Source organism: Tiliqua scincoides, chromosome 4, assembly GCF_035046505.1.
Source record: "Tiliqua scincoides isolate rTilSci1 chromosome 4, rTilSci1.hap2, whole genome shotgun sequence".
NCBI lineage: Eukaryota > Metazoa > Chordata > Lepidosauria > Squamata > Scincidae > Tiliqua > Tiliqua scincoides.
Window position 1 is genome coordinate 52420736 of NC_089824.1, and position 27085 is coordinate 52447820.

The 27085-nt window shown below is 42.4% G+C and overlaps 1 protein-coding gene across 1 annotated transcript in view; it reads left to right on the forward strand.

The window, feature by feature from the left end:
* The window catches only part of CDH2 (cadherin 2), a 159082-nt gene that overhangs the window by 18948 nt on the left and 113049 nt on the right, over positions 1-27085 (forward strand). Inside the window, exon 2 of the mRNA XM_066624299.1 lies at positions 8894-9008. Coding sequence (XP_066480396.1) covers positions 8894-9008 — 115 coding nt within the window. The remainder of the gene's footprint in view (positions 1-8893; positions 9009-27085) is intronic.

Consider the following 27085-nt stretch of genomic DNA (forward strand, 5'->3'; position numbering starts at 1 on the left):
ACTGTGACATTGCCATACTGATTACTACTTTAAAGTAGTGTTTAATTACATATAAGGGGTAGTTTAGATAACCCCCCCCCCCACATGTGGTTTTGTGGTGGATTGACAGCTCACATCCTGTTCAATGTTATGTGAACATTTCTTGATTAACAGTCCAATCCTAGGTAACTCCCCACACAATGATGAATGGCACCAACATGGCTTCTGCTGTATCCCGTAGGGGAGTTTTGGCACATTGAGGCCTCCTTGGGTAAGTTCCCTTGCATTGGTGTAAGCCCCAACAACTGCTGTGGGTCAGCTTGGACCTGTGCCAACTCTATAGCTAGTGCAAGTCCATGTTGACTGCTGAAGGCCAGTTTGTCCTGAGAAGGGGGTTTGGTGCTACTGCTGAATCCTCCTCCCTGCCCCATCACCGCCCCATTTTGTCCTCCCCTCCCCTGTTCTGCTTTGTCCCCACTTTGTCACAGTTCCCTTGTCAGCCTACCTTAGTTGGCGGATCTTTGGATGCCTGCTGATGTATGGGAGGCCACTTTAGACTCCCTGATGGTAGCCCAGCAACTTGTGCCATCGCTTGTGTTGGTGGTAGCCCACCAACTTGTGCGGCTGCTTTATGACTACTGCAGCAAATGACTGCATTTGCTGCTTGTACAGCACACGTTCCTTTGGCAACCAGTCCTCATTGGATTGGGCCATTAATAGATTTAAAACCTACTTTTTAAAATACATTTTCACAGGGCGGTGAAGAGAATTCAGAACATTAAACATGAAATGCTGTAATTTAAAAGTGAAAGATCAACAAGCAAAGCATCAGCAGCTATAAGCTCTAGCAGCCAATTTTAAAAACAAACATACAGCAGCAGCAGTAATACCTAAGTCAGCCCTTTTAAAGCAGACTGGACAAAAAAGTCTTTAGAGAGCACTTGAAGGTTGTCCAGAAACTGTAGCAGCAAAAGGATGTACTCAGGAATCCTGTGCTGTAGCTGTATTTTTGGATATTTCGACTTCTTGGGATTCTTACCTACACGTTGCCGGGACATCTCCTCTTCATAGTTATTTCATATACATAACCTATAGGTATCAAGAACCAAAAACATATGTTGGAATTATTATATCTATTCTGTGATATGATTCTGGTAACCTAAGTCATTTATGGCAGGAGATGCCTAACATGCTATGCTAGGCAGGACAATAGATGCTACGGGCAGTGCTTTTTGAAGGAAAACTTTGAAGTGCAGGAACACTTTGTGCCATTCCCCAATAGTCTAGCCAAGGAGAAATGTCATAACTTCAGGCTTAGTCAAAAGCCTGGGTTTGGGGAGGCTTGAAAATTACATTCTTTCCTCTTTATTCCCTGCTTGACAGAATGCATCCTATGTCACATTACTTGATGTTGGATTGCTGATGGTTGATCTGTGCTTTCAAATACTACGGTGTAAACTGGGGGCCAATTATTTCAAACACCATGTGTGCCTTGAAATGTTTCAATTGTGATTCAGTTTTTTCCATTGTTGCTTTCATGTTCAGTTCTGAGTTTTATTGTCCTCCCTTTCCCTGCTGGAGTGAAGGTATTCTTCCATGCAGAAGAATTCCTGATGATTCATAGTTCAGTCTCTTCACCATTTGGCTACATTGCTACTTGTTATTTTTCTCCAAGGCTTATAAAATGTTCCTGACGCTGGTGTTCTTTTGAGGGGGTTAGAGAGGAGTTGTGTGTGTTTTAATGTCCTAGTATTGCGTTGTCTTTGTTTCCATGACTTCACTCTTCCTTTCCGAGCTTGCTAGCTCTCTCTTTCTCAACTCTCCAGGACTGGCTACTTTTCTCCTCAAATTCTTGGGATTACTAGCTTTCTCACCCTGCTCCAGGGATGCCCAACTCTCTCTCTTTAAACCCCCCCCCCCCAGTTCTCTCTTTGAGATTGTCTCTCCTTCCTCCCAGGACTGGCTAGCTTTCACTTCCTTCTTTCCCCTTCCCTTCATCTCACCCCCAGTTCTCTCTTGCTCTCCTGGATCAGCTGTCTATTTCTCCCCCTCAGCTGGCTGGCTCTTCAGCCCTACTCCAGTTTTAGCACATGCACTTGGTGCAGTGGTTCTCAAACTGGTGAGTTGTGACCCACCAGTTTGTGTAAAGGTTCCCTGTCCCTTTAAGGAGCGAGGGAAGGGAGGAAGCAGCGACACAATCCTCAGGACAGGGGTGAGGGAGGTGCTTTTACTCACACAGGGCTGCAGGACGTTGCACGAGGTGCGGGGAGCCCCGCACAGCCCCCCACAGGGCTCCATGAGGTTTGGAAGGTTCAAAAAAAGCAAATGCAAAGCACTTCCGGTTTCCAGGAGGTGCTTTGCAAAAACTTGTTTTGAACCTTCCAAACCTCGTGGAGTCCTGTGGAGGGCTGTGTGGGGCTCCCCACACCTCATGCAACGTCCTGCAGCCCTGGGTGAGTAAAAGCACCCCCCTCGCCCTCCTCTTAGTGACACGATCCTGGGGATTGTGTCGGTGCCCTCCCCCCTCCCCCGCAAAAACTTACTTGGGGAGTATATCTCCGTAAAAGTTTGAGAAACACTGCACTGGGACATTTAACCTTTGGAGGTAGCTGCGACCGCTGTTCCTTTGCTTGACCAGCTTCTTCCTGGGCTCTGCGTTTTGAAATGGCAGAGGTAGGCATGGAAAGGAAGATGAAAATCAGGTACATCTAGTAGAGATTAGAGTTGTGGGCTACTTACCGTTCTTTCCCTTTTCCTTCTCCTTCTTTCATCCTGAGACAAATCACTGTCTTTTAAAAAGACAGACTGGACAGGGAAGAAACTAGAGTACTCCCCTTGATGGCATAAACGCTTGCTTAAGTAGGGAAATAGCACTTCAAGGTGGCTTTGGTTATGAGTAGATGAAGGAATTTGTCTCTTCCATGGACAGTTTCATGGCTATGTGAAATATAAGATATGGACCTGCCCAGCGGTTCCCAAACTTTTTAGTGCTGCAAGCAATCTTGTTCTTTGTGGTGGGTTACGACACTCTCTATAGCGTCTCAGTGCCTTGTTGGGAGCCCTGGCGATTGCTTCCAGGTTGCCCTGGGCCCGCAATCCACTTTGTTGGCCTCCACGGACCCTGGAATACCCCATGGAAGTGACTTCAGTCAAACTGGCAGTTGCATCTGCTGACTGGAAGTCCACAGAGGCCAATGGATGGCGAACCCAGTGTGACCTGGAAGTGGCCTTTGGGGCCTCCCAAGGCATTGTGATGTTACAGGGAGCATCATGTTGCAGCCCAGTGCATGGGTTTTTGACTCACTGCACTTTGGATTCTGACCCACAGTTAGAGAAAATGCTGGGCTAGTCTATTGAGCAGAATTCTAATTTGGATTTTTGGCTGACTTCCTTATGCTAGTGCTTCCTACTAGTGATAACCAGAGAGAGTCATGGCCCAATCCTATACCTAACTTTTACCAGTGCAGCAGCAGCTGTGCTAGTCTAGGATATTGCAAATGTGCCATAAAGCATGTTTGTTGCAGCCTGGGAATAAGGAGCACAAGTGGGATAGCCTGCACTATCCCACTGGCACCTTATCTGGGGCTGTGCCTGATGGAGCAGGGAGGAACTGCTCTGATCAGTGTAGGGGTGGGGGAGTGTAATGTGTAATGTCCATGGCCCTTGGGGTGTGACCAAGCACGGGGGGCTTACCCTGTCGATGAGAGTTGGTCGTCGGCGGAAAAAAGGATAGGAGGCAGACACAGCTGTTTTGCACAGACGGTTTACTTGCGTCAACCTCCTGACATTCATGGGGCCTGTTATGGCACAGGCCCCTTTGCCTCACACAGACTTGTGCCGTCGGCGCACAATATGCTCGTTCCCCATTCCTCCCTGACCCCTTGAGGACTCGGGCTGGGCTCTCCGGCTGGTGCCTGTTGGTATGGGTTCCCGATGGCTGCTGTGCTGTTGTCCGGGGTCAGCTTAGCTGTCCTCGTGAGGACCCTGGGTACCTCCAGGCTTGCCCCCCGGATCATAGGTAGTTGGTTCCAAGTCATTGGTCCTGTACCTTCGCTTCTTCTGATGTCACACCCGGGGCCTGGGCGAGTCTAGGATCAGGGAGCTCCCAGCCCCCGGCCCCTCTCTCCAGGGCTGAGGTAAGCAAAGTTCCCTTCGGGGCCTGGATCGTCTGCATAAGGCCGGGGTTACTACCCCCTCTGGCCTTCCCCTTGACCCTACTCCCACCTGGAGAGGAGTGACTTCTCCCTACGCTGCCCAGCCTCCTTATGAGGCCAGTCTCAGGCTGGGCCAGCCCCACCCATTCTGGCCACATGGCTGCTTGCTGCTTCCAGGAGGCCCTAGACTCTACTCCCAGGGAGGTGTCCAGCCTGGGACCCCAGTCCTGATGGTGCTTAGATCTTACTCCCGAGGAGGCCTCCTACTCCTGAGGAGTTCCTGGCCACCTGGGCTGGACCCAGGTTACAGGGAGGGAAGGGGAAGGCAGAGATGGGATATAACTGGCCTGAGAGGGGGGTGGGATAGGTGGAGGAGACCTACACCATATTCTGTTCCCTCTGCCAAGCCCTTTTGCCTGACATGGGGCTTCTTGGACTTGTGCCAACCCGAGCAGCCCCATTGGACAGTTTTCCAGCACTGGATACAGCATGGACTGTGTGGCCCTGCTGCACCAGCACTGGATAGTGTTGGACTGCCCTTCTATAGGGTAGTGGACTTTGTTGCTTTTGGAGATCAGGGTCACTTTGTTACATCTGTCATGTGGATGCCACTTATTGTTTCATAGGGAGCTGCCACCATCTTAATTATCTGTGTGTAACAGCTCATCACCCAAATTGTGCAGTTTACAATCCATTACAAATTTCCAAAAAGAAAAGTTCATAGTTAGCCACTGCACCCACAAATAGCACATCATATGAAGACGTTTGCCACGTGGCATGATTTTGAGGGGCCATGTTGTGGCAGGTGTAATGTCTACACTGTTCCTAATTATCTTGCCAATAGGAAAGCAAATTTTGGTTTGCTTTGCTTCTGTAGAAAGGAGAACATCGAACTTCACACCCAGCAGCGGAAGACTGAGCCAATTCTCTTGCCATGAACTGGCGGGAAGCACTCTCAGGACTGGCAACTGTCCATGGCTCTGTAATTGAAAAACACTGCTTTACTCTTGGATTTTTTATAGCTTTGCCAGACCTACACAAACATATTTTTTTTTAATCAAATGGTGGATTCATGGTGCTGCATAATTCTAATTTCATAATTCATATGAAAAATTAGCGAAATCACATAGATGTAGTTAAAGATTTTTTTAAAGTTAAAATTTTATCAACAATTTACTTGAGCATCTTAAAGGGAAAAATATTATGATGCAAACCTTGATTACTTTATAGACATGGGAAAGGGTGAATGTTGGAACAGTTTCTCCACTATGTCTTCTACCTGCTGTAGACAAAAAGGATTGGAGTTGTAATAAACATTAGCCTTTTAAAAAATATGAAGCTTTTATATATAAATAATATATATAAGGTACATATTAAAATATTTATTATAATATTAACTGTATATTAATGTTGAACTGCTTTGCTGTGACATGATAAGGGGGAGAAAAAGGTGTAACCAGGTTTACTGAATATTTTTACGCTGAACTTGAAATGACCCAGATTGTGTTGTGAACTCAAGATACAGGTTTATTTAATTTCAGATGCAGAATGTGAGAGGCTAAACCATTGTCAAAGTTAGAATAGACTGCTTTTGGGAACAAAGTGCTCTCTTTTGTTTATGGGTAAAATTGAGAGGTTGCAAATGAAAGCATAAAGAAGCCTCTTTATTCATGTCCTCGAGTCTTTGTTTCACTGGGCATTGTCTCAGTTTATAAGAGTTGTTTAGCAGATATAGTGTGCTGGAAAGGAGGACGGATTCCCATGCACATCAGTGCAGGCTTGTTAAAATCCTGTTATCTACTCAGCTGCCCACCCAGGATTTGTTTGTTTCAAGGGTACTTTGAATGGCTGTTCCCCCTGCCCCCCCCTTAGTTACATTGCATTTGCTTATTAAATTATGGAATCTGACAGCATTTGAGGTGGAGAACCCAGCCATCCCCTTTGTGCCACATTTTAAATTAAAACAAAACAAAAACAACAACCCAGCACTTTAGCATTGCTTCTACAATGATTCCCTTATAATCTGGAAATAATTGTAATGTACATTGAATTGGAGCAAATGCGATTCTAGAGAATATGCTTAAGAACATTGCAGTCAAATCTTTGTGTGCAGTGTATAAGTAGTATGACATAAATATGCTAGACAAGGAAAATCCCTCTTAAAAGTGTTTACCATAATGAAATAAAATTTACTATCTCATACTACTGAGGCTGATTAGTCAAAGCTAAGACCATGCCACAAAGACAGACTTGCTGCTCTGTTGACCTGTTGAGCTGAACTGGGCTCTTGTTGAATTTGGGTTGCAGAAATAAACGTGTGTACCCCAAACTGATAAAGATGAGGGAGGTGTGCAATGTACAATATAACCTAGCAAACCTGTGGAGGTCCAACATGGTTTTCAATTCTGGTAACACAGAAGTTTTGCTTAACATTCCTTCATTGCAGAAGGAGCTGCTTCATTGTAATATGTTTGTATGTATTAACAAAGTACGAGCTACAGACAACATGGTTTATGAACTGGTTTATGCCAGTGGAATGCTAGGTATATCATAACTATGAAATGAAAGAAGGCTTAACCTTATGCAACTAGCCTCATAGGCTTTCTGTTGATCATTCAAAGAGCTATTACTTGAACTGTTTATATTAACTAAGCAACCTGCTTAAAAATGGGTTGTTGGAAGTCATGCTGTATAAAGGAACTAGAAGCTTTTTCCTTCTGTTCTAGATTTTTTAATTATCAAACTATTTCCTCCCAATAGTGAAAATACCACATGAACTAGAAAAAAATTTCTTTAAAATGGGAGATTACAATGTGGGGAAGATCACAGATCTTTATACAGCAATACCTTGCACGTTCATCTCGTTAGGGACCACAGCATGGATGAAAGTAAAAAATGGATGAATGTCAAAGCATAGCCTTCTTTAGCTTGCAAATTTATTTTGACCAACAATAAATTACCATATAACACATACAAATGCATGGAAAACCTAAATAAACAAAAAAAAAAGGAAAAGAAATATAAGAACTGTGGAAGGTTGGATGAAAATGGATGAAAAAGGAAAGAATGTGGATGAAATCTGAAATGTAGTTAAAATTGAAAACAGCAGAAAGTTCAAAGCAATGAAAGTCAAGGTATTGCTGTACTGTTTTGTGAATTAACAACACAATCTATGCATGCCTGTTCAGAAGGGAGGGCCCAATCCTAAAGCGGCCCAGCGCCGATGCTGGGCTTGCACCAGTCAGGCACCAGGCCCAGTACTGGCAGGAACAGGACACACTGCCACCAGGAGTAAGAGCAACTGATGGGTGGTGGTGTGGCCTCTAGGGGGGTGGTGAAACAATGGTGGAGTGGGGGGGCACAGAGGAGGAACCAGGGTGTGGGGGAGTCAGATCTGCAGAGCTGTGTTCTGCAGTACAGGTTGAGACTAATTATTTGCGTGGGTTCTGTTCCAAGCACTCATATGAATGGCAAAAAATGCACTATAGCAAATCAATTTAAAAAACAAAGTTTCTTTGCTCCTGTGATTTAAAAACATCCTTGCTGACCTTCCTGATGTAAGATAAGAGTCATTAACAAGACAATCCATCAATCGGTCCTCCTCCAAGAACTTACAAAGCGCTGAGAGCTTACACTCAGCCCCTCCCTTCACCAATGCAAAGAGATCACCTTTCTTTCACATGCTTAGGGGGAAGGGAGGGGTCCACTGGGGAGAGAAGGTTTGATGGATTGTCAGTCAGCTGCACTCTCTCATTAAGGAGGTTATTGTTAAAGGACTGCTCAGTTTTTTAAACTGATTTTAAAGGGGTGCATTTTCCCCTTTCCAGGGATCAGCACATTCCTTCTCATTTGCAGGGGACATTCATGTTGAGTCAAATCCTTGTATAAAAAAACCATGTATAAATAGGCTGGATCTGTATTGTGAGCTCCGTGTTGGGCCAGAACAAAATAGCTGGCACCAACAAAATAGCTGATGTAGACTTGAGAAGCCCCGTTGGGGCTTTTCCCCGGGGGAAGGGGGGGACGAAAGTTCCCTCTCCAACTGCTTTCCGGCATTCACTGGATATAGCAATAGCTTTGGTGCCACTGCTCCACAGGGCACTGGAAAGCTGAGGATTGGGCTGAATGTCCCAATGGATTCAGTGAGGCTTATTCTGAATGGTGTGTATAGGACTGTAGCCTTAACAGCTGTTCCTCAACGTCTTCTCTTTCTTTTTCTTTTTTTTTGCAACAAAGGTGATTGTACTAGAAACATGTATTTGTGAGTCCGCATACCAGAGTTCCTTTTTCTGTATTTAGTCAAGCAAAGACAAGGTTCACTAGAAAGGCCCTGAAATCTTTTGATAGGCTTAGTGAACATGTTTTGAGTTGGCTGTTAAATCTTTTAAATGTATCATATTCATATCTGACAAACTTGGTGATCGGTTTTGTGTAAGCAATTTTACTGTTTGAAGGAATGTGTGTGTTGTTCCCCCCCATTCCACTTCAGCTGAATGACTGTTTTTAGTTGAAATGTTCAGTTGTTTAAAGAATCAAGATTGTGTATTATTTAGATCTTACTAGACAAGTGGGATTTGTTCCTTCCATTCCAGTTATCAAAAAAGATTAACCCTTTGCCCCCTGGAATTTTAATTGCAGCCATTTAGAAACAAAGAGGTTGTTTGTATAAGATAGTAGCAAAATCAGGATTGATGCCAAGTGGAATGTTCCTCAGCTGAATGGGGTTGCAAGTATTACATAAATTTTGTCTTGCATTGCAGGCACCAATAAAGGCAACTTGTGAAGAAGGCACATTATGCAAGACTGGATTTCCTGAAGACCTTTACAGTGCAGTCATATCTAGGAGAGTACACGAAGGACAACCTCTTCTGAATGGTATCGTCGAATATTATTTTTCATTTCTTGTGTGTCAGCATGGAGTGTCATTATTGACATACTTTAAATAGCATGATAACTTTTTTCTGTTACTTAGCTTTATTGCAGTGTATTCCCACAAACTATAGTTATTGGATGAGGTGAATAGCTGAGAGAATTTTCTCAATTGAAAACATTTTGAAGTGTATGAGTTGCTAAGCTGCCTTCCACAGATCATTTCTTTGTCATCACAAAATTCATTGTAAGTTAGGTGTATTATATAATACTCCTCAGCTAACACACTTGTGCTTGTTTTTGGAAATGACAAGAACCTTTCTCATCTTAAGAAAGATGAGATAATTTCTCAATTATTAGAGGAAAAATACGGTGTTCCAAAATAATTTCTGTGATTGTAATGTGGCTCACAAATCTTGCTTTTACTACAGGGAAGGATTTGTCTGCCATGTTGTAGGGATGGATGGTATCCCTGGTAAAAGATGGCAGCACCTATGAAAGACTACAATGATATGCATGTACTGTACTGGATATTCATTTTCATATACCCATCCCTTTTCTAGACTGGATGCTTTGCTATAGCTCTTCAAGGGGGCAGTTCAGTTCAGACGCTTGCTATCTTTTCCCCCTGTTGCCCAAACCTGAATCTAAAGGCTGTTTCACGTTATTTTTTTTCCTGGCACTTATGTTAGTCAGAAGAGCGCCTGCAATGTAATAAAACAATTACCAAGTTGTCATACCATTTGTGAAACAAGCATATGACTGACTGTTTTTTAGCTACTTTGTCCATATGGCCTGACAATCAGGTTGGTGACAAAAAAATACTTGATTCTGAAGTAAGCAGGCCCTACATAGTTTGGAAAGCCACAGACACTGCTAGAAATCTCCACAAATATAAAAATCATCAAAATCAAGGGTCTTATTTCTTTTCTTCATGCATATCCTGTGAAGTGGAATACTTGTAATATTTTGGTGCTCGAAAGCTTTTAGTGCTAGACAAATTTCCCTACGCATATTTATATTTGGGTACAAATTTAATTGTTACTACAGAGCCTAAGAGTAAGAAAGATGTATTAATTTTGTTATTTTATAAGTTGGGAATATCATACAAATTATTCCTAGCTAATTTTTAAAAAAATATGAAAGTGATCAAGAGGATTAGTTTCAGAGAATTTCAAATTTATCTTAAATAAAAACTAATTTGATTCCCTTCATTGTTTCTCTCTTCTATAAATATGGCTACATGGATCAAGTCATTAACATAAATGAAAAAGACTTTAAAATGAAGCTGCAAATCAAATTGATCCTTGAAACAAAAGCTTTTGTCTGTATTTAACATATTCTATTCAGCAGTATCTTCTCATAATTATATTTTTATAGACCTGCCTTGTGTTTTCATAACAATAATTGAATCCCAAATGCAAAAAGAATTGATTAGTTTTAGTTTATTAAAATCCTGACTTAATAAAGTACTTCTGCGTTTCATTTAAAGTAAGCAAAGATATTCCATATATTTGGTTCACTAATGAGTAGCTTTTGCAAATTATATGACAACATGGAATAGTCTGCAACACTATTCAGAGTTGTGCTGCTAGTTTCCTATTTTATTATGAATTACCAGTGTTCATACCAGGCCCTCTCTAAGGCAGCTTTGCAAATAAGCCCACAAAACTGACTAGTCTACAAAATGTTGTATTAGACCCATATATTAGAGTTTGCAAATTAGGGCCTAAAAGGGGGGGAGTGCCAACTTCAAAAGCTTCTGTTCTTGGTCCCCTGAAGGTGATTTCTATCTACTCTACGGAGAAAAATATTTCTGAAGGATATATATGAATGAACTGGAGATAGTGGGTGAAATCTTTACCTCACTGTGGTCTTTGGAAATACTTAGAAATACCAGAAGTACTCTGGAAATACTGATTTAAATGAGCTGCAGTCATAATATGCTTTGCTAACTTGAGAACAATGGACATCCCCTTGTGTTTACCTAGCTCAGGGGTGTCAAACTAGTTTCATACCGAGGGCCGAATACCATTCATGATGCCTGCTAAGGGCCAAAACTGATGTCATTAGACTGGAAGTGATGTCATTAAACAGGTCATAACAAAAAATAAGCACTTTTTCTCATTTAGGAGCTCATTCACTGCAAGTGACAGAAGAAAAAATACACAAATCTTGATCATATTTCAAGATATGAGAGAGCCCAATTTTCATGTGGGCTACTCTTAACAGCAGTAACAAACACCTCAGCATTGCTCAGCAGTGAAGAGTCTGAGGGCCAGATAAAAAGCTTCTGCGGGCCGCATCTGGCCCCCAGGCCTTATGTTGGACACCCCTGACCTAGCTAAACACACTTTCTGTGCGATTACCTAGGGCCCAATCCTGAACTGGCCCAGCACTGGTGCTGAGCCCTGACGCCAGTGCTGGGTGCCATAAGAATGCCGTGAAGAACGCTTATGGCACCAGGTGAGCAGGGAGCGCTGGCTCTGGGCCTGCTTTGTGCCTCTGTGTACTGAATTCTGTTTCAGGCTGGGCACAGAGTCTCTCAAGTTTGTGCTGGCAAAAAAGCCAGTGCAGACTTGAGAAGCCCCACTGTGGGGCTTGGGCTTTTCCTGAGATAAGGGGACTTTCATCCTCTTCCCCCAAGGAAACCTCTGGCAGCCTCCTGGCATGTGCTGGATATAGCAGTAGCCACTTTAGAGTCGCTGCTCCAGCGGGCACCAGGAAGCTCAGGATTGGGTTGCTAATCCATAGTAAAAGATTGGCCACAAAAGTGAAAGATCAACAAGCAAAGTTTAAAGTGAGTTTGCAAACCATTGACTGGTTTGGCCAATTTAAACCCAGCCAACCAGCTCAAGACACGCATGTTCATGCACAATCTGGCTCCTTCCTCCTAACATAAGAACATAAGAACAGCCCCACTGGATCAGGCCATAGGCCCATCTAATCCAGCTTCCTGTATCTCACAGCGGCCCACCAATTTGGGGCAGTTTTATGTAATTGTTTCTTCTTTAGTATGAAGTAGGTTTACCAGCACGTGCAGAGTGTGGTTTAGACAAACTGTTCATTTAATTGATGCCACATTTGATAGTAGTGGCTTTCGTCACTACTTTTTAGACAACCTTGGAATTAAACAAAAATTCCCCGAATTCCCCCTAACAGGAACAGAGAAGCCAGAATGTGCATTCTCCATTGTGCATTCTCCATGGACATATACTATGTGGGGCTGGTTGTAAAGGTAAATATCGTCCAACTAGCCTATGTTTAGAGTTGCATTTGCTAATACAGTTTCCTTGCTCCACTAGTCTCTGCTTGCAGGTGCCAGGTGGATCTTACTGATATTTCTGTAGCTGTACCTTGTAGGCTCAGCAACTTAAACTAAGTACTATGTTTGGGACTGAAACATAAGAACAGCCCCACTGGATCAGGCCATAGGCCCATCTAGTCCAGCTTCCTGTATCTCACAGCGGTCCACCAAATGCCCCAGGGAGCACACCAGATAACAAGAGACCTCATCCTGGCACCCTCCCTTGCATCTGGCATTCTGACGTAGCCCATTTCTAAAATCAGGAGGTTGTACATGCACATCATGGCTTGTAACCCGTAATGGATTTTTCCTCCAGAAACTTGTCCAATCCCCTTTTAAAGGCGTCCAGGCCAGACATCATCACCACATCCTGTGGCAAGGAGTTCCACAGACCAACCACACGCTGAGTAAAGAAATATTTTCTTTTGTCTGTCCTAACTCTCCCAACACTCAATTTTAGTGGATGTTCCCTGGTTCTGGTGTTATGTGAGAGTGTAAAGAGCATCTCTATCTACTCTGTCCATCCCCTGCATAATTTTGTATGTCTCAATCATGTCCCCCCTCAGGCGCCTCTTTTCTAGGCTGAAGAGGCCCAAACGCCGTAGCCTTTCCTCATAAGGAAGGTGCCCCAGCCCCTTAATCATCTTAGTCACTCTCTTTTGCACCTTTTCCATTTCCACTATGTCTTTTTTGAGATGCGGCGACCAGAACTGGACACAATACTGCAGGTGTGACCTTACCATCAATTTGTACAACGGCATTATAATATTAGCCGTTTTGTTCTCAATAGCTTTTCTAATGATCCCAAGCATAGAATTGGCCTTCTTTATTGCCGCCGCACATTGAGTCAACACTTTCATCGACCTGTCCACCACCACCCCAAGATCTCTCTCCTGATCTGTCGCAGACAGCTCAGAAGCCATCAGCCTGTATATGAACCAGGATTAAGACTGCAAACAATGGTTAGCACTAACCATGATTAAACATTATGTTTCTACTGGCCCTTAACTGAGATGTCTGCTCAACCTGGTTTTCTTAACATCAAGTTTTCATTCAAAATTCAAACATTTATAAAAAATTTTATGATTATTTTTTCCAAGTTAACATAGGTAGATGACCACTAAGACCAGAAGAGAGGTATCTGTTAATTTGATGCCTCATTTGATAATAGTGGCTTTCATCACTATAGATCTGTTATATTAAATTTCTTCACTTTTGACTTCCAGTGAGCTAAACTGAAGTACTTGGAATATAACTGGCTAGAAGATCACAGCTTCTTTATTGCTCTTTATTGGATATATATGAGAAACGACATGTGTATTCATTTGAAAGAAACAAAAATTCAGTATTATAGAACATTAGGTTTTTATTTTTTTTCTTTAAAAAGACCATGAAATGTGTATCACATTATATGGATTAGCACAAACTAGTCGAAAACTTCCTGGGGCATTGTGGTTTTTCGTTTTTCTCCCCATAACTTTCTTTGTGGAATTATTTTAATGGTTAATTCTTTTGAAAATACTGACATGCTTGAAAGCATATCGTTTGCTGGTTTTACATAAACGTACAGACCTTCATTGGATGGCTTTGACTTAAAATTTAATTACACTGTCATTTTGAAGTACTATTGTTGTCAGAAAGCCCATTTTCTGGTTATTAAACTAGATGCATGTGACAATAGAAGTTAAGCACACTTTGTGTTATAATCACTTTCAAGGGAAAAAAAGCTTGGTGGGCCTGACTCTGAACTCTGTATTTGTTTTGTTGTATTAGCATTTATCCAGATTTACGCCAACGTGAGATCTGAATTTTCCTCTTTAATTGTTATGGATTTTCTGTGGGGTTGAAGCATTGTAAAGATTTTTGACTATACTGTCTTTTGCCTGAGGTGAATTGGCTTTATTATCCTCTTAGCAAGCAGTGTAAGATGCTCACAGTGACTAAACTTTTTTTGTTTGTTTCAGGCATTTTCTTTTTGTTTGAATGTTAAGATATTCAACATCTTCAAACATTTTTTTTCTGTTTCTCTTCAAAAAGCATAACTGTAAATTAAGATAAAACTTACAGTGTGAAATGTTAGAGATCTCTAAGAGGAGACATCTCTTTTGAATGTGAAGATATTTCAATTTCCATACAAACCTCCCCATTGTTAAGATCTTCACAGCATGTTCACAGCTAAGAGTTCCTTACATACGTGAAGATCTGTTTCTGGGTATGTGAAGGCTTCTTATCTGTTGTAGTGCAACAGTTGTGGAAAATGCGTCCTAGAGAGTCCACCTGGCCATGACTTACATTAGCTTTAGGCATCTGGTGTTCCATCAGGTCTTCCCAGTGAGTTATTGACGCTGCTGTTGGTTTTATTTAGGCTGCCAACTGCTGTTTGAGATTTTATTGCTGCAGTTCTCTTTATTTTTTTGTTCAATCTGTTTTTAAATATCTTGGATTCTTTTTAGCTATTTTGGGCATGGCTTTGGGTACTTCTGTAGAAAAGCAATTTTAAAAGTTTTATAAATGCATAAGTACCAAAGAAAGAGATCCTTAAAAATTTTTGCCAATGGGCCACATAAAACGGTCCAAACAAAGTAATTGTTTTGTTACTGTCTATTGAGTTTTGGATTCAGTGGAGGAGCCCTGAATGGCTCTGTTGAACTCAGATGAGCCTCGTGTTACTCTAGAGCAGGAGAAGAAAGTGCAGGGGAGATGTTGTTGTGATCATGTTTCATGGAGGCATCCAGCACACCTTGGCCAAACATGGCCAAAAAACCAAGCCCCTCAGTTCCTTTTCTTGTTCTGGAACAGGTGGAAGAAAGTGCAGGGAGGATGTTGTTGTGGCTGTGCTCTGCCTTGGATGTTTTGGTTCAGGTCAGCCCCAAAACCCAGTCCTACACTTCTTTCTCCTCCTGAAGCAGGAGGCTTGGGGAGAAGAAGGGCTACCTTGTAGAAGTTTATGGAATGGCTTGAATTAATTCTACAGATACAAGTTGGGTATCCCTTATCTGGACTGCCTGAATGGAAAGATGTCCAGATTTGTCTGGATTTTGAAATAATTGAATAAATATAAATATAATGAGAAATGCTTCCTCTTGCTCTTTGCATTGGTACCTATAAGGATGTCTGCTAGCCTCTGACATTTTTCAACCATGTCTGTATAGGTACATACGACAGAGCAGAGAACAGAACTGACAGCCTGTAGCTGCACTGTATGTGGGAATGAGTGGAAGACTTTCTTGTGTTCATAATACAGAAAGTTTAAACAAAAGTCTTGGACAAAAATATCCAGTTTTTGGAATAGTCTGGATTTTGGATGTCTGGATAAAGTATAATCTGCCTGTAGTCATTGCAAAGAAAATTATGCCATTTTCTTTCAAGAAAGTATTCCACACTCCTCAAATGGTACAGGCAACAGATCATCCAATGCAATTCCCTCTCTCATATATGAGAGTAACTTCCATCCTGAGAGCCAGGATGGTGTAGTGGTTCAGGAGCTCAGCTAAGACCTGAAAGATCCAGGTTCAAATCCCCGCTCAGCCATGAAACTTGGGCTAGTCACTAGTTCCTAGTTTAGCTGCCCCACCTCCCCAAAAGGAGAAGTGTATACTGTCCTGAACTCCTTGGAGGAAGGATGATGTGAAAATGAAAAAAATAAAAGTAATTATTATATCTATAGAGCCTACAAAGACTAGGTTCTGTAGCCAGGCCTTGCCTTCAGAATTACAATCTAAGGGCTCAATCCTAAGCATTGCAAAAGTGCTGTAAGTCACTTTGCCACTGGTGGGAGACATACAGAGCTGGTGCAGGGGTCTGCACCACTTGGTGCTGGGCCTCTGAACCAACAGGACACTGTAGCTGAGTGATGAGTATCCCCGACAGCAGTGGGAATGCTTTTTGGGGCAGGGGAAGTGGGAAGGGGGTAGGCAGAGGGAGGATGAGCCAGAGGATGAATCAGGCCCAGGAGGGAGGTGGGGACGGTGGCAGAGGTTGCCACCGAGTCCTATCCCCCTTCCTGAGCTGCAGAGCCCGACACGGGACTTCTTGGTTCTGCGTCAGCTCAGTAGCTAGCGTAGAGCCAAATAGACCCATTGGGGCCACCAAAGTTTGGAGTAAGGGAACCTCACTTCTACCCTTTCCCTTCCCTATTGTTGCAGTTGCGCCGCTGGAGCACATGCTGCATCCCCAAGAAGGGGCGCAGTCCCAGAGGTTGTCTCCTGGTAAGGGAACATTTGTAAGGGAACCTGGGAGGTGACCCTCCGCTACTGGAACAGTATGTAAGCATGCACTGCCTAGTGGAATGAGCCAGATTGATGCTAGGAGGTTAATGTAACCTTATCGTCTCTTAAAACCCAACATATGGTTTGAACATATTTGTCACTGGAACATATTTGTCACTGTATAGCACAATAGTTCATGTACTTATATTATGATTTCGTACTGAGGGTCTTACTCACTATTGGTGGCATCCAGTGATCCATGTGGGTGACCTTTTCCTCCTATTTTATGGCTAATAACCATCTTTCAGATTGGCTCTGTCAGGACTCTTATGAATATTTATGATTCTACCTACCAGTTAAGAATATGACACATGTTTTTATGGTTATAACAATGAATTAGATGCTAGAAAGTATCTAAATAATAAGTGGATTTTTTTTATTTAAATCAGTTGTGTAAATTGATTTTTATTTTTTGCTTCTTGGTGATTTAAAAACGGAGTTAAATGGACTTGACTTAAATCAGTTCATTCTGGCAGTTTACACAGAACATGAAAAAGCAGAAAGAACTAATGTGTGAAAAAGCAAGTGAGAACAGGACTATTGGAAGTGTGAAAGATCTTTAATTTGATCAAAGGAGAGAAAAGAATAAATTTTATAGATAGTAGAAAAATGAAGAATATAGGAATATATAGATAAGAATAAATCCTATTGGATATATATCCTACCCATGTATAAGAATATATCTTATTGGGCCACACTGTATCCAGGGCTGAAATTGAGCAGTCAGGAGGTCTCTTTGGAGTAAGCGAATATTTGTTCCTTAGCCCATGCTGAGCCCCAGGGTGCCCAATGGGACTACTTAGATCAAGGCCAGCTAAATTGTTGGCACAAGTCCAAGTAGCCCCGTGTAGAGCTTTCAGACCTGAAAGGGGGAATAGAATTTGACTGAGACTTTCTCTGCCATCTGTGTCCACCTCCCTGAATCTCCCTATGCCCGCTGGGCCTGAACCACCCCCTCCCCACCCTCCCCTACTTCAAAACACTCTTCCCCACCTTATTTATTTAATTAGTATTAAATAAATTTAATTTATTCAAATTTAATTTAATTTATTTAATTGGTATTTTTACCAATTGGTATACAAATTGGTATTTTTATGGTAGTATATTTGTGTTTGGGAAAAGCATACTATCTTACTCCTTAATGCTTTGCCACTTTTGTATTAGAAGTAAACCTTTTAAGTGTGCTCTTGTGATAAGGGAATCTTTTTTGTGCCAGAGTACTCTTTTGTTATGATTCTTGTTGTGGGTGGTTGTTTTTAACACATCCTTAGCAATACTGTGCCCTTAATTCTTTGTTTCACAAATTACCTTGAATAATTGCCTACTCTGTGTTTCATATACAGTAGTCTTTTGCATTCCACTTCTAGAATGTTTTTATCTGGGGAAAAATCTGATTACTTAAAGGACTTACTTCCAAGTATGAATTAATAGGATTTCAGCTTTTTGTACTTTGACATTTTAGCTTAGAGTGGAGCCTGTTTATCTGCGGAGGTTCCATTCCTGGACCCCCCCCCCCATACTGAAAATGGCAGATAATGAAATCCGTAGTTTTTGAAGTCCACCTGAGCTCCAAATGCTACTGGAGCCTTGCTCTGGTTGCGTCTGGAGCCGTTCAGAGCCTCGGAGAGGCCACATGTGGCCACACCAAGGCTCAGAAAGCCTCCCAAAGCCTTCATTTGTCGACTTTCAGTGAAAACTGGAAGTCAATGATAGAAGGCTCTGGCTAGCTTTATGAGCCTCGGAGAGGCCGCCCATGGTGGCGCATGGCATCTCCAAGGTTCAGAAAACCTCTCAGATGTGACCGGAACAACGTTCCAGTCACATCTGGGAGGTCTACGTTGGGACAATCCGTGGGTTTGGGACCTGCGGTGAGGTAAATCCGTGGGTGCTGAATTGGTGGATAGAGAGGTCTCACTTTTATTTTTGTTCTCTAACAAATCTGAGTACTTTACAGCTCTTTTTTTTTTTGCAATATATTTCTATTGCTAAAATTCCCGAGATTGCTATAAAATTAGACTACTAAGAAGGAGATATTTGAGAACCTTTTTGAGGAACAGAAAAGGATTGATATTTACAATATGGAATCAATTTAAACTTGTTTGCCTATCTACATTTTATTAAAATTTAATGTATGGCTAATTAATTATTGTGCTTTAGATATTACATACCGAGGACATTGTGCAGAAGACTGATCATCTTTCTGATTTTCTTATGATGTTAGGATTTCATGTATATAATATACTAGAAAAAGGCAACAGAAAGCTAAGGAGCCCAATGTTCACAACTGTTATCTTGGTATATAAGTGCTGCAGAGAATTTTATCTTGGATGCTTGGTTTTCTGGCATGCTCTGCATCTAACATATCACCATATTTGGGGAAGGAATTTTTAGTCCAGGTCAGATTGATTTTTTTTAGGCTCTTATCACTTTTTCCTATAGCATGTGAGCAGGCTTAGTTGTTTGAATCATCAAAGTATCACTTAGGACTGTTTTATCATTGCAGACAGCCAACTGTGCATTCAAGTCTGCTATGTATTTAAAACACAAAACCTCTTGTTTACATACATTTGTATTCCAGATGTGCAAAGCTTGGAATGAGTATAATTTGTTGTTCTAAAACTGTCCGGCATTGAAGAAGGGCTCTACTTTAGCTCTATGGCAGGGTTGCCCAAACCCTGGCCCGGAAGCCACTTGCGGCCCTCGGGGTCTCCCAGTGTGGCCCGCGGGGAGCCCCCAGTCTCCAATGAGACTCTGGCCCTCCAGAGATTTGAATTGGGCCAATACGGGCTCCAGCAACTGCTCTCAGTGTGAGAATGACTGTTCGACCTCTCACATGAGCTGTGGGATAAGGGCTCCCTCCACTGCTTGTTGTTTCATATCTGTGATGCAACAGCGGCAGCAAAGGAAAGGCTGGTTTTGCTTTGTGCAAGGCCTTTTATAGGTCTTGAACTATTGCAAGATCTTCATTCATTCATATAAGTTTCCATCTCTAATATATTCATTTATGTAAATGTATTCAAATTTGAAATGTAAATTAATTCTTTTTTTCCCTGGCCCCCGACACAGTGTCAGAAAGATGATTGGCCCAGTTGCCAAAAAGTTTGGACACCCCTGCTCTGGTATTGTCAACAACAGTGATTTTCAACCTTTTTCGTCTCTTGGCACATTGACCGGGTGTTAAAATTTTCAGGGCATACCATCAGTTTGTTGACAATTGACAAGGCAGACCATGCTACTGGTGGCGGGGGAGAGCTCACATCCCTAATGGCCCTACTAATAAATCACTCTCCCCCAAACTGGTTGAAAATCACTGGACTACAATACAACATAGATGGAGATAAATCTTTCATTAGTCCCAAAAAGTGGACCTCATGGCTGGGTATAGTGCCAACTCCTACAGGGGAGTTGGGAGTGCTGTAAGTTGTTGAAGAAAAGGGGGGGAAGTAAGCAGCATGATCCCCGAATCATGCTGCTGCCAGGGACAGGACATCAGACTACTGCATCTGTCAGTCCTGCCTCTTCACAGTTGCAGATGGCTACTTGGACACGATTAAAAAAGAATTGGAAAAGGATGGACTCTTGGACTGACCTTCTTCCAACCAGCTTGATAGAAGCCCAGAAAGGACTAATGAAAGAAATAAGGCAGAATCTGAGCCATGTAATTGGTGTTTATCATGTTGCACACAGATTAAATTTAAGCATGTTAAATTCAGTAAAAGAATGAAAACCTGTATTGATGACCTTGACTCAGTTCTCAAGAAGCTCTACATATTTTATTAGCATATTATCAGCTTCTTAGCGGCATAAGAAGCTCTACATATTCTCTAAAGAGCATTCAGCACCTGTAGCAAGTAGCTGAAGGTCTTTAAAACAAAATCTTGGCATTTCAGTGCTTATGCATTGAAGGATGGGTGGCCAACAAAGTTGGAGTGCTCGCTCTTTCTCTCTCTCTCTCTCTCTCTACTTGTGAAAGATTAGAAATAATTCATAGGATACCTGGAAAGCATTTCTGAAGAAAAAACCCTTGCAGTTACTCAGGGTTTGCTAAGAAAAATGTACTGTTCACCAGTTGTTCCAGGGTGGCGCAGTCGTTGCATGTAGAAGCTCCTCCTCTTGGTAGCAGGTGGGGTCACGTGGTTTGAAGAATACCATGGGAAGGGGTTCCCCTGCTTTGCCTGCTTAGCAGTCAACAAGGTCTTTGCTTGGCTCCAGTCAGGCTGCCATTCTTTATTACTTCAGCAGCAGCACTTTCTTATCTTTACTTTCAAGCTCCTTATCTGTCCCTGTTTTAGTTAGGGACATGGAAGAGGAGTTCCTCAGTCTAGCCTCAGGGTTTCCCCCCCAGCTTAGTCCAAAGTGGCTCCTTTGCCTTTTTTTGGGACAGGATGTGGTAAAAGACAAAGAAGGCAGCATGCAGGGCTTTGGCTCCTCCTCTCTCCTCTCACCTGGATCTGGAAGCTGCACAGAGCAGTCTAGGCTTGTAAGTCTCTGGCTGAGTTCCCCCTCCCCCAGGTGGAGAGACAACAATGCTTCTTTTGCAACTTGAGTGGAGAGGTGCCTGCATGACAATGCCTGCCACAAAGATGACCAGCAGCTACATACCTTTTCCATTTTGGCGCTGTATGTTTGGTGTCATTGTCTCCCGCTCCACAAGTTGCCCATGTATGCAAACCTACAGAGGTTCCCAATTTCCTGCTACAGAGTGGTAACTCTCACCCCCACTGGGTGAAAATTGCTCCATAATTTCACCGACTCCTAAGGAAACAAACAGGGTTGCAGGGTGGTGTTTGAAGGTTGGCTTCAGGCTTTGAAGCAAGTAACCTGGATTATCAGAACCAGGCCTATCCTCCATGGGCTTCTCAACTCCAAGGCACCTCAACTAATCAGGTACCACCTGGCCCTTTGGCCCTAAATCTGGCTGGTTCCCCTGGCTTCAGCTCTCAGACCAATATGAATTTATTTTTAGTCTGATTGTCCAACAGCTAGTCATGAAGTAGGTTCAGATTTCCTTGACTTCTGACTTGCCCAGGCCTTTCATGGATCCAACTATAAGCCCAGATCACATCCTGGAACATTAACAAGTGGGGCAAATGTTCCATGGACAAACCCTGCAGCAGCTCTGGCACTAGAGCTGGTAAATGGGCCACCATTATGATGTTATTAGCAATGGTAGCATTGCACAACATGTGGCTGAGGCATTGGGAGTTGGATAGCAGTTCCCAGGAACATGTGATGAATGCTCATTTCTCGGGAGGCAGTCTTGTTGGAGAATTCTTGAATCTCTATCCTCCAGGCATAGGTGTCCTTTTGGAGTTCCAAAGGTGTTCTCAGGCCCAAGGAGGCTTCAAGATCAAGACAAAGAAGTCCCTCTTCAAGAATCAATTAGCTCTTTAGGTACAAAGTGCAAGCAGTCTGCACGACTTCATGGAACCATTGCTCACATACACAGGCAGCCACCTACTGCACTTTGTCAACAAGTGGAAAACAGAATTGAATTAATGTGTCTTCAAGAACAATAGGGACTGGAGCTTATCGTAACCCTTAGGAACAGATTCGTAGGTTTCCAAAGGGTGAGATGTGTCAACAAACGTCTCATTTAGGGAGCAGTCCACAACCTATGCCACATTGGGGCCATTGAGTCTGATTGCCTGGGTCAGATGAGTTTATCAGGCTCAGATATCTCCATTCTTCATCGTCTCTGAAAGAATGGGGACATCGGGGTGATACTGGACTTGAAATGGCTCAGTCTTACGATGATGAAACATTTCAAGGGGGGGGGTGACCTGGCAGCGAGTCCTCAGCACTAATTACAATGGAACTTACGTCTGTGTAGACATGAAAAAGATTGTGCTGTGAGTAGCTTTGGATTTAGCCCTGACTGATAATGAAAGGTTTCTAGTTCAAAGAAAATTGTTGTTGCATGATGTCTGTGCTGCCTGTCTCAACTGTATGTTGTGAAAGAGGGTTCAGCTTCATGAACCTTGTGAAAAATAAATTAATATTAAAAATACATGAAGAAAGTTTGACTTGTTGATGATTAACATAAATGGCCTGTCAGTGAAGGAATTTGATCCTGTAAATGCTGGGGCACTTCAATTCCATGGCTACAAGAAGCCAAAGGAAAAATAGTGGAATCAAGCGTATAGCACATTTATTCTTTCGCATTGGAATATGACAAATGACCATGAAGGTCTTCTCTGTGTTTAACCCATTTCTGCCCAGGCCACAGGTGTACACATTAGATCCCTGTTGCGTATCTGCAACGTTGGGCAGAAATGACTTAAATGTAAAACCTATTTTATACCATTCATTGATAACACTTGAGATTTTTTGTTTACTGCTGTTAAAACATAAAACCCAAAAGCTGAAAAATTTGTTTAGTTCCTAAATTTTTGACTTGTCTCCTAGATCTAAAGCAAATTTATCAAGGCCTGAATTATAGTAACTGTCTCTTTTCAAAATAATCTGTTTTAAGGTGTAAGCATGTTGGAATCTACACTTTAGGCTGAACTGTGACCATCTACCAGACAAATTGCTAGGTTGCTTTTCAGTATACAAAACACAACCATTGGGGAAAAATCATCTGACTTCTGAGGTTAAACAGTATAATCATATAGTAAGTCATATATTATATATATTATTGTGGGCTTTCTGTTGAATGCATGGACTAACAAGCATTGACAGGCACTAAAATCCAGTATATCACCAGGATATTTAACAGAGCTCAAATGAGTGATCTTGTACTTCTGACATGGGTAGATAGAAAAGACCAATTAGGAAAATACTTGTACTCCTAGGCCCTCTATACATGATGAACTGGTTCAAGAAATGGATAGTGTCTAAGGGCCCAATCCTATCGAATTTTCCAGTGCCGGTGCAGCCGTGCCAATGGGGCATGCACACGTCCTGTGTTCTCAAGGTATGGGAACATTTGTTCCCTAACCTTGGGTCTGCATTGAGGCTGCTCTGGTGCTGGAAATTTGGATAGGTTTGGGCCCTAAATCAGTCCAGGGTCAAACAGAAATCTCTCTGTCATCTCTAAGCAGTTATGACTATGCAATGTAAAAAATATTGGCTGAATGACCAAAGGCAGGGGTGCCCAAACCCCGGCCCTGGGGCCACTTGCGGCCCTCGAGGCCTTTCAATGCAGCCCTCAGGGAGCCCCCAGTCTCCAATGAGCCTCTTGCCCTCTGGAGATTTGTCAGAGCCCATGCTGACCCAACGCAACTGCTCTCAGAGTGAGGGCGACAGTTTGACCTCTCGCGTGAGCTGTGGGATGAGGGCTCCCTCCAATGCTTGTTGTTTCATGTCTATGATGCAGTAGCGGCAGCAAAGGAAAGGCCAGCCTTGCTTTGTGCAAGGCCTTTTATAGTCCTTGAGCTATTGCAAGACCTTCATTCATTCATATAAGTTCAACTTTCATATATTCATTTATGTAAACTTATGTAAATTTATTCAAATTTTAAATGTAAATTAATTCTTTTTTTTCTCCGGCCCCCAACACAGTGTCAGAGAGACGATGTGGCCCTCCTGCCAAAAACTTTGGACACCCCTGACCAAAGGGTTTAGTTATGTTATTTGGCTATACGAAACTCTTTTTATCAGTATGCCAAATGAGTGGCCACTGCTAGGATGACACATTGCCTGGCAGCCCCTAGGAATGAGTACCACAATGGTAGTCACCACCACTAACTATAGGGAAATGTCCTATTGACAGCCCCTCCACCCCAGGAGCTACTGTGGCACAGATTACAAAGGTGTGGTCAGCTCAGAGTTTTTATTATATGGTCTCAAAGAGAGAACAACATCTGATAGAAACATGCTAGTAGGGTTGCTAACCATCTCCTACTAGAGGGGCTGTTGTACCACTGCAAGTTATCTGAGAGTCAGGTAACAGGTGCTAGTGATATCTGGCTGCACTGGTTGGTTCACTGTCTATTGGGGAGACTGAAAAGTCACCGGGGTCTGTCTAGAACAGGTAGGTCGGCAACCTCTCCAATCAGCAGTTTCTTTCACACTGGTCACTGCAAGTAGGCTGGCTGTGCACTTCCATTGGAACCTGCATGATGTCTCTTTAAAGTCATGATTTAAATAATGATTATAAATTGCCTTGATTTACCTCAGTCTGCCATGATTTCTGCTTTTAGCTATGTTTACTAACCATGCCATTGAAATGAAGGAAGGCCCATAGCCAGGGAGACAGGCCAGGGACAGACTGCACTTGCTCCCAGTGTGGAAGGGATTGTCACTCCCGAATCGGCCTTTTCAGCCACACTAGACACTGTTCCAGAACCACCTTTCAGAGCGCGATACCATAGTCTTTCGAGACTGAAGGTTGCCAACTAACATTGAAGTAGCTCTGCAAATTGAATGCAGAGGGGGAGCAGTCTAGTGAAGAAGGGTTGCTCTGAAAGCCACCCAATCTACTGTTAATCATACCTCTAAAAATAAAATGTAAGCATGTACTTTAAAAGCAGATTTTCAAAGAATCATCACCTTATAATATTCTAAGTAAAAAATGCTGAAGATCCAAAGTATGTGTTCGCACAATTTCTGCATAAAACTCTGTTGGTTTTTGCATTGTGTATATAATTATATGTTCAGTTCTATCATTTACATTTACAATGGGGTCTTTTGTTTAGTTGTCATCTTTTAACATTACAAGGCACAAAATTACTAAAGCTTCTGTTGAACTGATTCTTAAAAATAAAATAACTTATAATGCGGAACATTACAATACAAAATAAAGCTATATCTCAGCTGTAGCTAAAAATGCAATACAGGTCCAGCCTATTTATACACGGATCTTTTTATACACGGATTTGACTCAACAGGAATGGCCACTGCAAATGAGAAGGAATGTGCTGTTCCCTGGAGAAGGGGAAAAATGCATCACTTTAAAATCAGTTTAAAAAACTGAGCCGTCCTTTAACAATAGCTTCCTTAATGAGAGAGAGAGAGAGAGAGAGAGAGGGCAGCTGGCTGACAATCCATCAATCCTTCTCTCTCCAGGTGACCCCTCTCTTCCCCCTGAGCACTGAAAGAAAGGTGATCACTTTGCATTGTTGAAGGGAGGGAGGGAGTGAAATGCCTTTGTAAGGGCTTGGAGGAGGACTGATAGATGGATTGTCTTCTTAATGACTCTTATCTTACATCACAAAAGTCATCAAGGCTGTTTTTAAATCACTGGAGTAAAGAAACTTTGTTTTTTCAATTGATTTGCTATAGTGCGTTTTTTGCCATCCACATGAGTGCTTGGAACCCACGTGAATAATGAGGCTCAACCTGTACATGAACTGAATTTAAAATACTCTTTCAACTCAGTCCTATCCAGGCCTTACAGTGGCAGTTCATGCAATAAGCCACCATAAGTCCCAGACTGATGGCACGAAAGCTACTCTATCATTCTCTGGGCATGCCAACACATATAGCTAGAAGCCATACACAGGTGCCACCAGCCTGGAAAACCTCTGCCATCCTCCACTATTACCAGTAAGTCAGTGATGGGTCAGGAGGGGGTGGATTGTGGCAGCTTCAGCACACACTGGGTCCTTTCCCCCCTTCTCAACCTGGTCCCGTGCCCAGGGTCTCTTCAGATCAACACCAACTAAATATCTGGCATAGGTCTTACACTATGGAAAACAGGCGGTTTGTGAGGAGGTAAGTAAAAATATTCTTTTCTTACCTCTCCTGGGCTACCTGGTCTCCTTCTGGCCCACAGCATGCAGCACGCACTCTGCCAGTGGCAGTGTATGCTGTAGGCTGGCAAAGGATAGGAGTGGGCTCTTAAACTATTTGATGTAATCTGTTTTGTACCAATCTTCTGTTCGTTGTTCTGAACAGTACCGATTTGGATGTAACTCCACTGTAAGCAGTGATATAAAACTATCTGAGCTTTCAAGCTGGGGCATTGTGGAAATAGTGAAAGATGAATGGGTGTGTGTGTGTGTGTGTGTGTGTACATCTTTGTGTGTGTCCCAGACCTTTGTAGATAGTTGTATTGTTGGAGCAAAACCTATACAGATGATCCGTACTGTTAAACTGATTTTGCCTGTGGTTAACTTACAGAAACAACTTTAGAAAGTATTATTAGTATGATTGTAACTCTTGGGCAGTCTTTAGTCTGGGTGAATCAGAATGAAGGGCAGAAGTTTGGCTACTTCTGTCCCCATTCTGCTCTCACTACACAGACTAGGAAAACATAACTGGTTTTCATTTTATAGTACTTCAGCCATAATTCTAAGGCTTCCAAGTTTTGCTTTTCATAATGAGAGATCCCATACCATAAATTCTCTTGCTGAAAGGAGGGCATTGTTCTCAAATATTTTGTGGGTTGCAGCTACTACTTTTATTGAATTGTGAACCTAATTATAGACAAACAGAGTTTCTTGGGTTAGCATACTCCCATTGCCATTGTTGCTATGGTTACCTGAAAGAATAAAAGAAGCATGTCAAAGCTGTTGTCTTTTTTAACCAATAGTAGAAGTTCTGTGTTTTTGAATGGTTCA